Source organism: Barbatula barbatula (assembly GCF_947034865.1).
Source record: "Barbatula barbatula genome assembly, chromosome: 23".
Classification (NCBI taxonomy): domain Eukaryota; kingdom Metazoa; phylum Chordata; class Actinopteri; order Cypriniformes; family Nemacheilidae; genus Barbatula; species Barbatula barbatula.
The window spans coordinates 13,401,713-13,417,251 of NC_136786.1; the positions used below are offsets into that span (position 1 = coordinate 13,401,713).

The 15,539-nt window shown below is 36.2% G+C and overlaps 1 protein-coding gene across 1 annotated transcript; it reads right to left on the reverse strand.

Moving 5' to 3' along the window:
• Window positions 1-671: 671 nt before the first annotated feature.
• cpa6 (carboxypeptidase A6) lies at window positions 672-13,577 on the reverse strand. Its single transcript, XM_079487643.1, has 11 exons — window positions 13,292-13,577; window positions 9,261-9,336; window positions 6,593-6,717; window positions 5,115-5,229; window positions 3,589-3,690; window positions 3,399-3,503; window positions 2,786-2,896; window positions 2,614-2,704; window positions 2,006-2,208; window positions 1,517-1,601; window positions 672-1,328 (listed from the first exon to the last, which is right to left on the reverse strand). Exons 1-11 carry the CDS (start codon window positions 13,402-13,404, stop codon window positions 1,138-1,140), a joined length of 1,317 nt encoding a protein of 438 aa, XP_079343769.1. The 5' UTR covers window positions 13,405-13,577; the 3' UTR covers window positions 672-1,137.
• Between the last annotated feature and the right edge of the window lie 1,962 nt (window positions 13,578-15,539).

Consider the following 15,539-nt stretch of genomic DNA (forward strand, 5'->3'; position numbering starts at 1 on the left):
TTGTATTTAAAGAGTTTGGTTCCAAAATGAAATAAATAAAGCTAACTAACACAAACAAATCTCATTTTGGAACCAAACTCTTCATTTGTTTCTACTGTAGTATAAGTATAAAATATTACAACACGTAATCAATTTGTTTCAAGACCATGTTGAAATTTAAACCTTTTATCACATTTTCCTATTTTTCTCAGCTGGTGTTAAAATAAGATTAATGAGTCAATTCTCTATTTACAACCAAGATCTTGATCACAGCCTGTGTGCACAGTTTGTTTTAACACTCACTCGTGAGTAATTCTCAGGTTATATTCATAAAATGTCAGAAATGCTATTACTTTCTACACATAAACGTACTACATCAGAACACATAACAAATCTTGTGTAAATTCTATGAATCTTGTTCTATGGTTTAACTCCCACCTGCTTTCCCCTTGTAATGCAACAATTGCATTGGACCACAATAAAAATCTAACAACTGCAAGTTGCTAATTCTGGTGTCTACTTTCTGAAATCCCGCTGAATCCTAATTTAGGGGCTACATGCACATTTCCTTGTATCACATTTACCTATGACATTACAATATTTTTTTTACAATATTTTTTGCATATATACTGGCCAAATAAAACAAATATACATTACGTCGAGCTGAATTGTAAAACATGATATAAACATTTGATAAATGTAAACGTTTATTTTCCTAGCACAGATAAAATAAGCAAAGTAAAGCAAATTTGGACAAATTTTCAGGGAAAAAAGCATATGCAAGTTGCATATTCTGCCTAATGAGTTTTCATTTGATGTCTGCTATATCATTTCAATAGAAGATCAAAGCTGTCTTGCTGCAATAATGCATAAAGCTCTTGATTTCACACAGCATCTACAGTATATGATAATAAACGAATTGCAATATAACAGAATGCATTATTTACGTCTACACAACAAGTGTTGAATATTTCTAACTCTAAAAAAGAGAATTATTTAGATCAAGTGCTTACACATCTTCCCTGTTTATATAGTTAAACCATTTGTACTTTAATGTAGAGATTTATAAAACTACTTTATAAATAAAAAAATCCTAATAAAAAAGTTCCCTTTTTTAGGCACATTAGCTTACATATGGCAAGAAATAGTGAAATAGGTTCATTTGGTACATTTCTTCAGCAGACCTGAAGCGATGGTCTTTACTGCCCTCGTGGTTTCAGTACAAGTAGGATTGATCAGGGTCTCTGGTAAAAGGAAGCCGTAGAATCCAGTATCACGCAACTCAAAAGCGAAGGCATACGGTATCCCATTCTTATAGGCCCAGTCTATTGAACTTCCAGAACTGACATCTGTAATTTAATGAAGCACATTACATCACCTTTGGACATCTGATCATAGTAGATACAGAAATCTTAGAAAACTGTCGAAATGAAATTGTCATCATTGCTGAAAGGTTAACCGAGAGAGTTAAAAGAGCTGGTGAGTCATAATGCGCTATTTGTCATTGATTCAAAAGAAGACCAGATGTCTGACTTACACAGTGTGGTGGAGGCAGGGCCATATCTGTATCTCACTCCATAAGCAGAGTACAGAGCACTCACTGCATTCTGGGCAGCTGATTCCTACGGGGGAAAGCAAAGGTTCAAGTATTGGTCGACTCGATCATGTCTGGTTACTAGATTTTGTGGGTCAAAGGATCGTGTGAGCTGTCCAGTCAATACAGTATATGAGCAGAATGTGCCAAAAACGTTTTCAGACCCATATTGTATTTTTAATGAGAAGTTACATTTTTTGCCTTCTTGGATATGATAAAAACACTAATAACATTATAAAAACATACATTATGTGTATATTATACATTATTATACATTATGTTTTCTAATTAGAATTTTGTATGTATGTTTGTGCACACACACAATTTTCTTAATACATGTGTGTTGTGTAATATTCTAAAAAACTAACTCTGGAAAGCAGCAGAACATCTACTCTAAAATTCTCAATGTAGAACAATTCCGTCGAGACTCACCACGCAGTTAAAGTTCGGTATAGTGGAGTATTTGTAGGAATATGGATAAAGAAGCATCTGAGCGTAAGCATGAATCGAGATGTAGGCCTTGATGCGTTTTCTGTGTTTGCGTAGAAACTTGGCGACGGACTTGACCTCAGGCTCTGACTCAGGAAATGGGCCGCAGTACGTGTCATCGCAGGGATGTAGGGATGCCCCCTCGTCTAGCAGGCATAGCAAAGACAAAAAAAGTTAAAAACTTAAAACAAAATAGTTTTTGCCCCTTCTGTTAGTTTCTTGGGTTGGAATTGTGCTGATTCATCTGTTTACTGTATCAGTGTCAGGGATTATCTACAAGTGCAACCAGGGTGAACATCTTTGGGTTGACATTATACCCGTGTCCTTAAGAGTGAAAGAATTTACTTATCTAAGCGTGTTAATGCTGATTTGGTGCTAATACCGATGTTTTGGTTCAACTTGTTAACCATCAAATCTTAGCTGGTGAAGCTGGTTAACCAAAGAAACCTCGCTGGAACAAAGGATTGTGATAGCATTTACTATATCCATTAAATGAAGACACACAGACAAATCACCATTTAGCAACCTAATGTTTCCAAACAGCAACTTACCACACCATTTGACTTTCCAGTTCCGGTTGGCATCCACCCCCCTACAGTGATACTTCGGTATCTTTGACCTTGTTTTCCGCCAAAACCTGTCCTGAGATCGAAACCACAAGAATTTAGCAAGTTCCTGACCTTAATTTAGTAACAACGTCATACTTGACAAACCAATACTTACTGTCTTCCAGCTGTAATGGTAACCGTCCACATTGAAGACGGGCATAATGTAGAAATTGAGTTGATTCATGAGCCGCCTCATGCTTGAGTCGTGTTGATAAGAGTTCAGTGCCTGTGTTGGAAGCGAGCGAGATCGTGACAGTCTTCAACAAATGCTCGAAACATCATTTCATTCACAAATAAATAGAGAAATTATTCTGTACAAGGACATAGCAGAGCATACGAGAATTCTTTAAATGTGTCTGATTGGGCCTTTTTTATTAATTGTCTCCTGAAATTAATTAAAGTTTTCATCTTTCGTAACCTTTGACCCCCACATAGAGAAGACCTTGCATCTGTCGAACGACTTCACAGCGTCTCTGCCGTACACTGCTAGCTTCACTCATTCTCACGATTTAAGGAGTTTGTTATTGTTAAATATGAATAATATAACTCACACATAATATTTCCTGTCATGTGTAAAGCAAAATTCAATACAGGTTAAAAGGCTCAGGGGTGATGGTCTGTGTTATAGGTCTGCCTCATAGTGGTGTATTACAGGTATTACAACAGACCTTTCTTTATAAAAATATTGGTGTAACATGAACAGAATATATAAAAAACAGATGACATACCTCTTTCACGAACCACTGGCAAAAAGCTGGACCGATCCATTCTCTCGCATGCACTCCACAGTCTATCCACACTGCTTTCTTATAGGGCCGTGTTCTCTTTCCTAACTGACAGAAGAGAGCTCTGCTATTTCCAGCACATTGCTTTTTACTCTAGGACTATTATCTTTAGGGTTCTCTCTACAGCCTTTACCTTAAGCACGTAGAGGGGTCGTCCCTCATAGGAACGTCCAATAGAAAACATGTCCACAAGATGTGGGTGTGTCCTGTTCATCTCAAACATCCAAGTCTGGATCTGTAGAGAAGGTAACATTGAACCCAAAATCAGTAACACATTACAGCAGATTATTATCAGTTTTTATCATTTTTAATGCACATTGCCCCATCAAACCATTAGCTTACACATGACTATTTGCTTGGTGGAGCATATATTACATTTATGTCTTGGGCGGGGCTATCTGTTTGGCCAAACAACTAGAGACTGGAATGTGAACAAGGAAGCGGAAGTGTGTTACTTTATATGTGGTACAACTAAACGTGCAAATGTGATAAAACCTAAGCTTTCACCTTTTAAGGGAAAATTCTGCGTTAAACCATTATTTAAGATCTAACACATGAACAATTAATGCACAAAAACCTAGCATGACAACTTAAAATAATAACTCAAAACGTGCTTGTGATAGGTTGCGTTAACTCAACAAATAGAGACTGAAGCCCACTCGACTTAAAAAATAGAAATAGAGAAAAACGATTGGCTAAATAAAAACTGAAAAGAATATTTGTTGTTAACTACAATTGTTCATGTTTTCTCCCGCAAATCGATAAAATATTTGACCCAATAACTGTAATAGTTTGTGTTGAGTGCATTTCTACCGGATGTTGCATCGTGTCGCTTTCAGCTCAACATTGAACACACAAACCTCAACTATGGTAAATATTAAAAACCATCATTCATTTAAAAACTCTAAACACGGCAGATAACTAACAGTAACTACAATGTTAAAGCATAAGTTAGGTAAACACTAAATCTTTAAAATACAAACATTGTGCAATACTGTTTAGCTCAGAATTCAGAATACTCCAATTTGTAAGTCGGGCAAACCTTCTGACGCATTATGGCCTAAAACTTCAGTTCAGTCAACAAAATAATCGTCGTTAGAAACTGGTTCAGGCTCATTTAAATTAATTTATGCAGAATAATAATTTGACACATCTAACTAAAAATGCTATGACCTCAAGTTACTTTTTTATTTTTGTCGGGAGAACATTTAGCAAGTTGGATTTTAACAGTGTATGATACAGCATTTTCATTTGGCAAAAAAATGTTCATCATGTCTTGACTGGCTTTTCTTAAGACCTGAAGTTTTCAAACATTCATTCATGTATTTATGTCATGGTTGCATGACATCATGCTGAAGGTATTATATCCCTAAAAATGAATATAATCCAGTCCGTGTCTGATCTGAAGGTTCCCCATTCATCAGCTTGTCATGAGACTAAATCAGAGCAGGAGCTGTAGGAGGTTTGTGTGTTCAGTTAGAGTTGGCACTCGGTCTGAGAGAGAACTTTGAGGGAGTGAAGGTCTAATGACGACTTCTGTTTTCTTAAGAGTCAATGTCACAATAACTTTTAACAAAGAGAACTATAGGTAAGCCTTTAAAACGTCATTTTTTATGTTCACGCTCCCAGGCACACACACACATACACACAATGAAATACCTCTTCCAAAGGATGGTACACCTCATAGTCATAATGGAATTCTGATCTGCGCTTCCTAGAAGAACGATATCCAGTCTGTTTCTCGATTAATGTTTGGAGATTGGAAATAAGCACCCTGTGGAGAGATTTGAGTGTCAGAGGGACCACAGAAAGCTCATGCGTTGCTTTATCTAGCTGTTAAACAGTTGAGTTTTATGATTTAGATGCTGGTGGATATCATCAGAATCAGAGAAAACAACGGGCACCGGATTTAAATGTAACAAGCCTGTTAAAAAAAAGACAGTCAGATATTACATAAATGTTACAGAATTACAGAAATTACAGAAAAGCAAGGCTTCATCTGAGAACATTTATTCAGTCTATAACTGCTAAGCTGTCAAACCGACTGTATAATTTATACTGTAACTGCTTTCTACATGACATAATAATAATAAAAAATAATGAATCAATATTTTTAAGCTTTTTATTTATTTGGTAATTAGGTATGTTTGCAATCAGGATCCTCATCAGCTAACAAATGCTTTCTTTCTCTGTAAAAGATCCCAGCTTCCTTACAAAAGTTCAAGATAAGACTCATATATCCCCAACTCTTGAGTAACCAGTCACAAACTGAGCAAAGCTATTACAGAAAAAACTGAATTAAACCTCAACCCCTTCCCCTTTTGTTGTTTTTTTGTTGGCCGCGGATATAAAGAAAAGAATGAGAAAGCCACAATGTATCTATCCAGCCTGTCAAGGCCAAAGCAAAAATAGATTGAAGTTTTAAAACCAAGCAAAAAGTGTAGACCAAGCACGAGGCACCACATTTCACTCTCAACCCATCTCATTACCCAGAATTCTCTGGGTAAACCCTTCTGTCTGTAAAGATGCTCAAATACATCGGCATGCCAGGTCTATTTAGAAAGCAAAGAGATTTAGGGGAGCATTACAAAAAAGAGAGTGAAAAAGGGCCTGCTTGGGAAAATGATTGACAATGAAAGTGTTTCTGGCTAGAGCGTCAGAGATAAACTTCATTGTTGCTTTTTTTTGGATGACTGATGTTTTTTTTGTGAATGCCATGTTTGTAAAAACTACTTAAAGGAAAAGTTCACCCCAAAAAATTCTGTCATCATTTACTCACCCTCGTGTAAGATCATATCTGTACAAATGTATTTGTTCTGATGAACACAGAAAGATATTTGAAAGAATGTTGGCAATTTTCACTCCCGGGACATCATTGACTAGCAGGAAAAGTAAAATGGTCGTGCAAAGTGCCCCAGAACAGTGTGTTTTCCTAAATTCTTCAAAATATATAATTGTGTATTTAACAGAACAAAGAAATGTATTCTATATATACATTTATATATTAGTTCATGACAGAATTGTCATTTTAAGGTGAACTATCCCTTTAAAAGCCTGAATTTAACCTAGTCCTGATTTAAGATAATCCCTGTGCGGGAAACCACCCTTTTAAGTCCAAAGAAAGAAGATAAACATACTCATGATTGATGTGTGCCTGTTGAAGATGTCTGCTCAGCCATTGCGTCTTGTTTCGACCCACATGAACATCTACTGAGCTGTTCGCATGAATCAGTGATGCACTGTTGGGCTGCCAAAGGTCTACCTGCAAAACATCACACCAGTCAATTCAGTCAGACTGAATCTCAATACAAGATTTAGTAAATAGACTCTATGCACGCAGGGTGATGACATACGTCCGCTAAAATCTCAGCTTGCTAAGCCACTTCCGCTCACATAGGGCTGAGGTAAAGTGATAAGGATATGTTTACATAAAAAAGTTTTCAGCTAACTGCATGACTAACTGCATTAATGTAATTGGGATCAAGCCTCAAGTAAGTGCAAAAGTTTACATAGTTTTTTTTATCATAACTGTGGATGTAGCTTGAAATGGATAGCCTTAAGCCTTTCCACTTTTGGTTTCTATGCATGATGTGTAGTGCTGGGAATAATTTGCCTCTTGTTGGGGATCGTAATCCTATGTGCATCTTGAGTAAGAGCATCATAGTTCCCTATGTACGTTACATGCGCTGGATGTGACTGGATGCGGATGCGGTCGTGCATAGACTTTATTAAATTGTAATATCATTTTAAGGTAAACATTTATTTTTACGTTAAGGTTATGACAGTATTAACTATTATTAACAATTTACAAATAGTTTGACTCTGAGTTTCAGCAAGACCACAATCACAGTGTTCAAATAATCAGTATTTCGTAGTGTGGATCCACAAAACCATATTAGATTACCAACATATGCTGGAGCCTTTGTAGTAGCCCAGATAGCACTCCCTGAAGCATAACCTTAGATCTGCATCATCTGTCTGCTCTGTACGCCTGCCAAGTCACCACACTGTTGACTTTGGCTACAACAACTGGGCCATTTAGTAGAAAAACAAAGAGTATAGTAATTCAAAGTGCCCGTCTCTGCGCCGGCAAAAGCCTGAAGGCTGAATTACACTTTCCTGACAGTTCAATTACAAAAATCAGCAATATTTCAGGATTTAAGCAGAAAGAGTGTGCTTAAGTCCTTAAATACAAACTAAGAAACTGGGTTGTGTCTACACATGGTTGAGTACCGTTGACATTGAACACCCTAATTAACCCATTGGTTACTAAAATGAGCTTAACATAAAAACACGTCTTCATCTACACTAAAATACATCTACAATACATTATGTCTTGATTAATAGTAGATAGATAGATGTGTCGATCGTAAACTAATGGGTGTTGTATTTGAAGTGAAGTCACACTGTAGCAACAGCTACAGCTTGTTTTAACAAAGAGAAAACTGGCCAAGTGGAACACTATCAATGACTAAATTGCATACGATGAGAGCAGACAGAGTTTATCTCTCTATTAGTGCCGTGACCCCAATTTTGGGGGGTCTCCACATCCAGCTGTTTTAAAATCAACACGGCACTGTTGGAGATAATATGGTAACCAGATCATTTTACACATGGTTTCTTTCTCTAGACATCTAGTTCAGCCTAAACAGAATTCTGTTATCAATTACTCAACCTCAAGTTGTTCCAAATCTGTATGAATATCTTTGTTCTGATGAACATAAAGAAAGATGTTAGCAGCTGAGATTTCTGGGGTGCCAATGGCTACCATTAAAATGGTTGTCAGTTTGTTTTCCCAGCTTCCTTACAAAAATGTTTTCCAAAAAGTTTCTAAATATTTTCTTTTGTGTTCAAAAGAACAAAACAAACTTATAAAATAATTCTTTCTACTATGGTGGTACCCCAGAAATCTCTACTAAAATTCTTCTAAATATCTTTCTTGAGGGTAAATAATTCATGAAAGAATTTCCATTTTTGAGTGAACTTTGTCTTAAATCACTGTGACTGTACATTAGGTTTAAGTTTACACGGGTACTGCTGCTAATACTTGGTACTTTGTTACTGTATATACTAAATTATTGAGTGATGTATATTAATTTACCATAATATATTTAAAGAGTACCATGATAATGGTAGTACCATTTGGTCCTTTTATATGTCACATTTCATCTTTGAGATACAATTTTTTAATTTATAATTTGGTTAAATCTCTATATAGTTGTAGTTGATCAGTATATCATTTCTTAACATACTTAAATATAGGCAAATGAGACATTTGATTTAAAATGAATGGACTGCTGTGGGATTTCTTCAAATTTAGTTTTCAATCACTTCAAACTTATATTTACGCATTCGACAGACACTTTAATCCAATGGGCCTTTCATTGCATTTTACTATACATTTATATAAGAAGTACGTGCAATCCCTGGGATTGAACCCATGACCTTGGCATTGCTAGCGCCATTCTCTAACAATTGTGCTACAGGAAAGCTTATATGCATATCGTTCACATTTTCATTTGTGTTTGATTTGATTAAACTAATTTAGTCCTAGAAATCCTCTAAAACACATGCTGCTGTGATGTCACTCTTTAGGAAAATCCATCAGATATGATTTAGATTATATATCAGTGACTGAATATCAGCCAAGCTTATTCCAAAGTGACCTCCATCATAGACAGATTTCTGAGGTCATCTTATATATATATATATATGAACATACAATCTAAGTCTTCTTAAAAATATAACAAGACAGTATATTGCCCTGTAACTGCAAAGGCTGTATTTTTAGATAGATGAACTCACCGTCAGGTTGTGAAGAAGTTGTTTGACAGCTTGAACCTCTATGTTGCTTGCAGGGTTTATTCTGAACACCTGATCACTGTACAAATACATCATTACAGTTACAGCAAACAGTTCACTGGCAAAGGAATAAAGCGGTGACAATTTTGATTAAATGTATTTTGAACGTTTGTAGTGTACAAAAACTGAAACAGGAAAATGTTGGACCAATGTACGAAGTGGTATATACCCAGCTTTAGTTTGGTCTGTAAGAACAGCCATCTAAGCAGGAGTATCTATATCTCATTGGTAGGGATTTTGACAGTCCGAGCTTTAAAGAAGAGTTTATAAAGATTTCCTTCCTTCAAGTTTTCCAGCTAATTGATCGGAAGTGAAACATTGTTAAACACACATTCAGTTGACTTGCACATAAAACAGATCACAGAAGAGCCAAGTAGTTGTTGTCGGGATGTGCCATTTTCTCAACATTATTCAATATTCTTCCACGCGAGAAGGTTACATTTCTTACTGCCAGGCAGAAAATTACAAATCAATCTAACATAGGCTACATTACATTTGTATTGTGATGTGACCTATACGGTATACAGCTATCATTTGGATTTGAGAGAGAACAGTAAATTAAATAGAAATTTTAAAAAATAATTTGCAATTTTATAATCATGCTGTAAAGAATTGCTGCACCATATATTGCAATTTGGATGCTTTTGTCCTTACCCTCTTAACTATCTTAACACTGTATTGACAATTCAACAAAAATACCAATATCAATCCAAATTTAAGTTAAATTAAAAAAAAAATGCAACCACAGGTTTCAATGATATACTTTACGATCAAATAACAGCCTCATGCAAAGCCTTCTGGGAACCAGAAATCCACATAAACCTTTTTCTGTTTTTTTTTCAATTTTGGTTCCCAGAATGCTTTGCATGAGGCTGTTATTTTATTGTTTTTTTTCTGTAGTTTTTGTTAATGTTTAATGATAATTTATCTTTGAACAAACTGTTGCAAGTAAATTACATAAATGTAAATCTACAGTAAGTTACTGGCAATCTGCTGCCAGTAATACTGTAATTTCTACATATTTTTTACAGTGCGGTTTAGGAGTTTGCTTGAACTTGCATCCTTATTATGTCAATGGTAATACTGATACTTGCCTAATAATGCCTCCAGGGCCTTAATGGGAATATTTCCAGTAGCAATGGAGCTTACAGGTGACGGATGTTTTATTGAGCTACGTGACAAATGAAGGCTCTACAAAGGTTGAATCCTGTGAAATTATTCAAATCGTATACAAAGATGACCTCATTACCTCATTTAAAGCAATCTGCTATTTTTATGCTTGACGTGACGCAAACGCTGCAGGTAGCATTTTCCCTTTGTGGTGTAATTGAGCAAACACTGTGTGCCAGCTTTATCATGATAAAAGAGAGCCTCAAAATTCATGTCACGCTAATGTTTAAAAGCAAAGGAAATCGTGCTTGAAGCCACACCCGCAATGCCAAAGTGGAATTTTATGCCTTGAATGGTATTTCCCGCAGAATTTTTATTGTGTGGTGTCATGCAATATCTGCTCATTGCTTTAGATCACAAAATGAACCCATCCTCTGCTTCAGGGTACCATGGCAGTATCAAGCTCTAATTCACATAAAAGCAAAGTTTTCTGATTATAGACAGTTGGACAGACAATAATGTTACTAAGTGGAGAGACAACGTTATAAAATATTGTGATTGCAAAGATTTTCTTTGTTGTTTTGAATGATGTCACTGAATGTTATGCTTAAAACATTAATGGCAGCAGCAGTTTACGCTGTAAAAACTTTTTTGCGTAGTTATGCAGTTAGTTGCCAGTAACCCGTTCTCAAAGACTTACTTTTAGTCATTATTTGGGTAGCACACATATTCTGAATGTCTTTGGCAGAATGCAAATGAGCCATTTTAATCTAGATTAATTCCAAGATTACAGTGAGATTAATCTAGAGTAATTCCGAGATTACAGTGAGATTAATCTAGATTAAAATGTATCTATGCCCACCACTACATTAAAGATGAACAAGTCTTTATCGTTACAAAAAAAAACGATTAAAATAACAGCCTCATAAAAAGCATTCTTGGAACCAGAAATCCTCCTTTTTCTGTTTATTTTCTACTTTTGGTTCCCAGTATGCTTTGCATTGTGCAGCTATTTAAAGATTTCTGTAAGTATAAAGACTTAGATAGTTAGTGTTAAATTATAATTTATCTTAAATAACAAACCGTTACCAGTAAATAACATAAATGTAAATCTACAGTAAGTTATTGGCGAACTGCTGCCAGTAATACTGTAATCTCTACATAAATTCTGTACAGTGTAGGATACTGAAAGGATAGAGTATATTGGAGTAATTTGAGACAAACATAAATATGAGCGCATTCAAAATTTCACAAATGAAACAACTCTTCTGACGTCAACTGACAACTGAGTCGCACATTAAGGACAAAGCCTTGCATTTGTGTGAAGGTGTGAGGAATGATGTTGTGCCTCTTGGCTAAGATGGGTCAAACGCACCCGGCTTCACACCCTCACATACATGAAGAGGCGTTGATTGCTGCGTTTTATTGCCCCACGTAAGGCATCCATCTGATAGGACAGAGAAACACAATGACCCTATGGAGGACAGGATTGAGTGTCTGGAGTTTTTAATAACTTGTTGTTCCAAAGCTTTTCTTATGATAAGTGCCGATATTCCCAATCCTCCATCACAGAATCATTGGCATTGACCTGCATGCATGAAGTGTCACGTTGTTTCTCACTGAAAACTATATAACTAAAGCCGAAACACATCTCAGACACCGACTGTAAACTGTGATATTATCATCATGTACATCTCAGAAGACCACGGGAATGAGGCATCCTTTTCAGTTTTCCTCAACTTCTGGGCTCTGTTGCTGACAGGCCAACATTTTCTTACTCGGACTGTTAGCATTCATCTGGCTTTGTGAATTATTTGTTTCTTTTAAAGGAAAAGTTCAATCAAAAATAGAAATGCTGCCATCATTTGCTCACCCTGAACACAAATGAAGATATTTAATGAAAATTTGAACTAGGCGGTTTTGGGTCACTATTGACTCCTAGTCTTTTCAACCACTACGGCTTAGTTACAGTAAACCTTCGTAAAAATATCTTCATTTGTGTACAAAGAAATGTATGCCCGTTTATAACAACTGTAGGGTGAGCAAATGATGACGAAATGTAATTTTTGGGTGAACTATTCCTTTAAGCTTCCTTGCTTTTAATAATTCATACAATTGGATATGAAAACATTTTCTAAATGCAACTCAAACTTTATATTCAGCTGAAGAAATCAGACAGATTTAGTGTAAATCTCTGAAACTACAGAATATCGGAAGTATTGTCCCTCTTCCCATGCCTTTCTGATGTTGATATATCGAAACTCTTTTATTTATCATCGAGAGTCTTCCAGCATTAAGCTGATATTTACCTCTCGCACATTTACTGTATCGGCAAAAATGTAAACATCAGCCTACCTGCCAGTTTGTCAGTCCATATGATCTTCAGAGGTCCCCTGCATGTCATGCTTCTACCTGTCGAGACTAGATATATCTGTACACCTTTAAGATGTCACTTAAGGACTGCTTTTCACTATTGCAAAGAAAAAATGCTGGCCCGAATAAACAGCTTTCTTTAATAAAGCCAGTGTTAACTTTATGTGCTCAAACGCAAAACATCTATTTTGCCGGCTGCCTCCTCTCGTCTGGTGAGATTCGATTCATTTGAATCGATCCGTTTAAACAGATTCAAATCTATCGGGTAATTTTAAATGGTTTATAAGTGTACACGTTGTGTGCGATTGTTGAAAAAACATTTAAACGCTTTGATAACCAAACAACCTTCACAAATCGGTTCAGTTGAGTCATTCGTTCCGAATGAACCGTGTCAACCGATTCAGAACGATTCGTCCGAGTCGAACTCCGCGCGCACTCTTCTCAAATCTCACTCGACACTCGAAGCGCTGATGACTGAAGGAAAAACTTACCCGACATAGCGGTTGTTGTAGAGATAAGCGCCGACGGGACACAGTGCGGTGCTCAAAACGATAACACATCCGAGTACAACGTAACTGTCTAAATGTCTGATTCTTAATGCCATAGTATTGACTTGATAGAAGTATATGCAGCGGTTTATTATACAGGCTGCGCTTTTCAGATGGTCAGTGAATGGGTATCATAGCAGTGTAGAAACCCGTGACGCGTTTCTCTTCTATGTGTCCGCTCCCGGGAAGATGTCTTGAGGTAGTGGTGTGAATGAGAATTCATTCATGTGGGAATTCGGCTGCTGTCCCGAGTCTTCTAAGTGTTTATGGATGTGCGGTCACGTGTCAGAGGGGTTGGGAACTGAATCCCTGTTGGGAGTGAGATCAGTGCGGTCCCGTCACGCCTGGCAGCAGGAGAGGTTCGTGCCATGGATGTTTAGCTTTTATTTACTGTTTTAAAGTGCTAAATATTTCGTTACGGCATACAGGGATATTAAAATAAAAGATAAAAAGCATATACATTCACGGTATTTACATTTTCTGTGTGTGAAGCACACATTCGCGTAGGTAATGCGTATCATTATTTTAAGTAGTCATATAAATGTAGTGATGCACAAAATATATTGGCGTATTTATAATATTATATATTTGAAGATATAACTATTACAAAAAGATTGTTTACAAATACATTTTCTTTTTAACAAATGTTTGAAAATGGATACAACTGCTAGGGTACTTCAAAAAGCATCTCAGGGAGACCTCAAGATACTGATAAATCATCAAAAGTAGAATTCAAGGCAAAAAGTGGATACTTTGAAGATGCCAAAATATATTTGGATTATTTTAACTTTGATGAAAAGGGCAGTACAAAAGGTTTTTAGCTCCCCTAAACAGCCATTTAGGTTCTTTATGTTTTATAGTCTAAATAATTATTTTACTTTACATAGAACCCTTTGTGAAACAGAAATATTTTGGTTTCACAAGGATATTTTTTGTGAAAATATTTTTTCTATGGCATCACAAAGCATCTTTTTTAAGAGTGTCGATAAATTCGCGTTTTGAAAATGTGTAGATGTTTAGCTGTGATGACTCCGTTCTGGGTGTTTGCTAGGTGGTTGCTTAGACATTATGGTTGCTTACAAAGTTACTAGCGAACAGAAGTCTGAGATTCTTCATGGGTTTTACCTGTTCAGTGTGGTAAAAGTGAATCCCGATTATGCTTGTTTATTTAGTTTAATCCTTCCTTTTTTATCTCATGACGGAGACGAGTGATCATATTCATCGTAGGACCGTCCAGCTTTTGATGTCTCCCGTTGGTTGTAGCTACAGCATTCCTCCATTTGATTAAGTATCAGTCTTAAAGGTCTTTAAGTAGCAGGATACAGGTTTTGTAATTGCATGGCAGCAGCACATTTTTCAAATGCTTCCCCTTGTGTCAACACTCCACCACCTGTTTTACACCCAATTATGTGCAACAAATTACCCTCACAGACAGGCACTGACAAGAAAACTGATCCTGGAGAAGCAGGTCCAATGTGGAAAATGAAGACCTTGGGGTAGAACTCCATGGGAACCTGGTGTAATAAATGGAATAATTGCATAAAGTGAACTTAAAACTGCTCTTGTCAAACTCCCATTGCATGCACAATGTATTTAAGTAAGGTGCTGTTTGAGAGGCAGCTAAAGAATATTGAAAATATATTCGCTGTTACCGTATAATTAAAACATTAAGCAAAATCATTGAATGCCCTCATTTCGATGTTTAGTTCCTGGCATGCATGCATACAGAACAGAACATTAGTATAGCGTTCAATTATAAGGCTGTGCATTGATACAAATCTGTTCCATCTGTTTTATAATTGACGAAAGTGTGATCTATTTTAGACACCTAATTTAATGCTTTGGTTTATAGCCTCCTTGTAATTAAACTCGAGCAGGCAATAAGCAAATAAGAGTGACTTAAAGGAACAGTTCACATAAAAATATGAATTCTGTTGTCATTCATTTATGCCCCTTTCAAAGTGTCCGAGTGGTTTTGTGTCCATACAATGAAAGTCAATGAAATGAGGTTGAGTAAATGAAGATACATTACTTTTCATTTCAGTTACTTTATAATAAATTTTTCTCAACTTGCATTCGGTCCACCACCAATATAAAAAGAATAATGAAACCGCTGCGTTCATCAATAACGCATAAAGCCATTTACTTACAGTACATCCCTATACACTGTATGCTCCGATACCTGGACGAC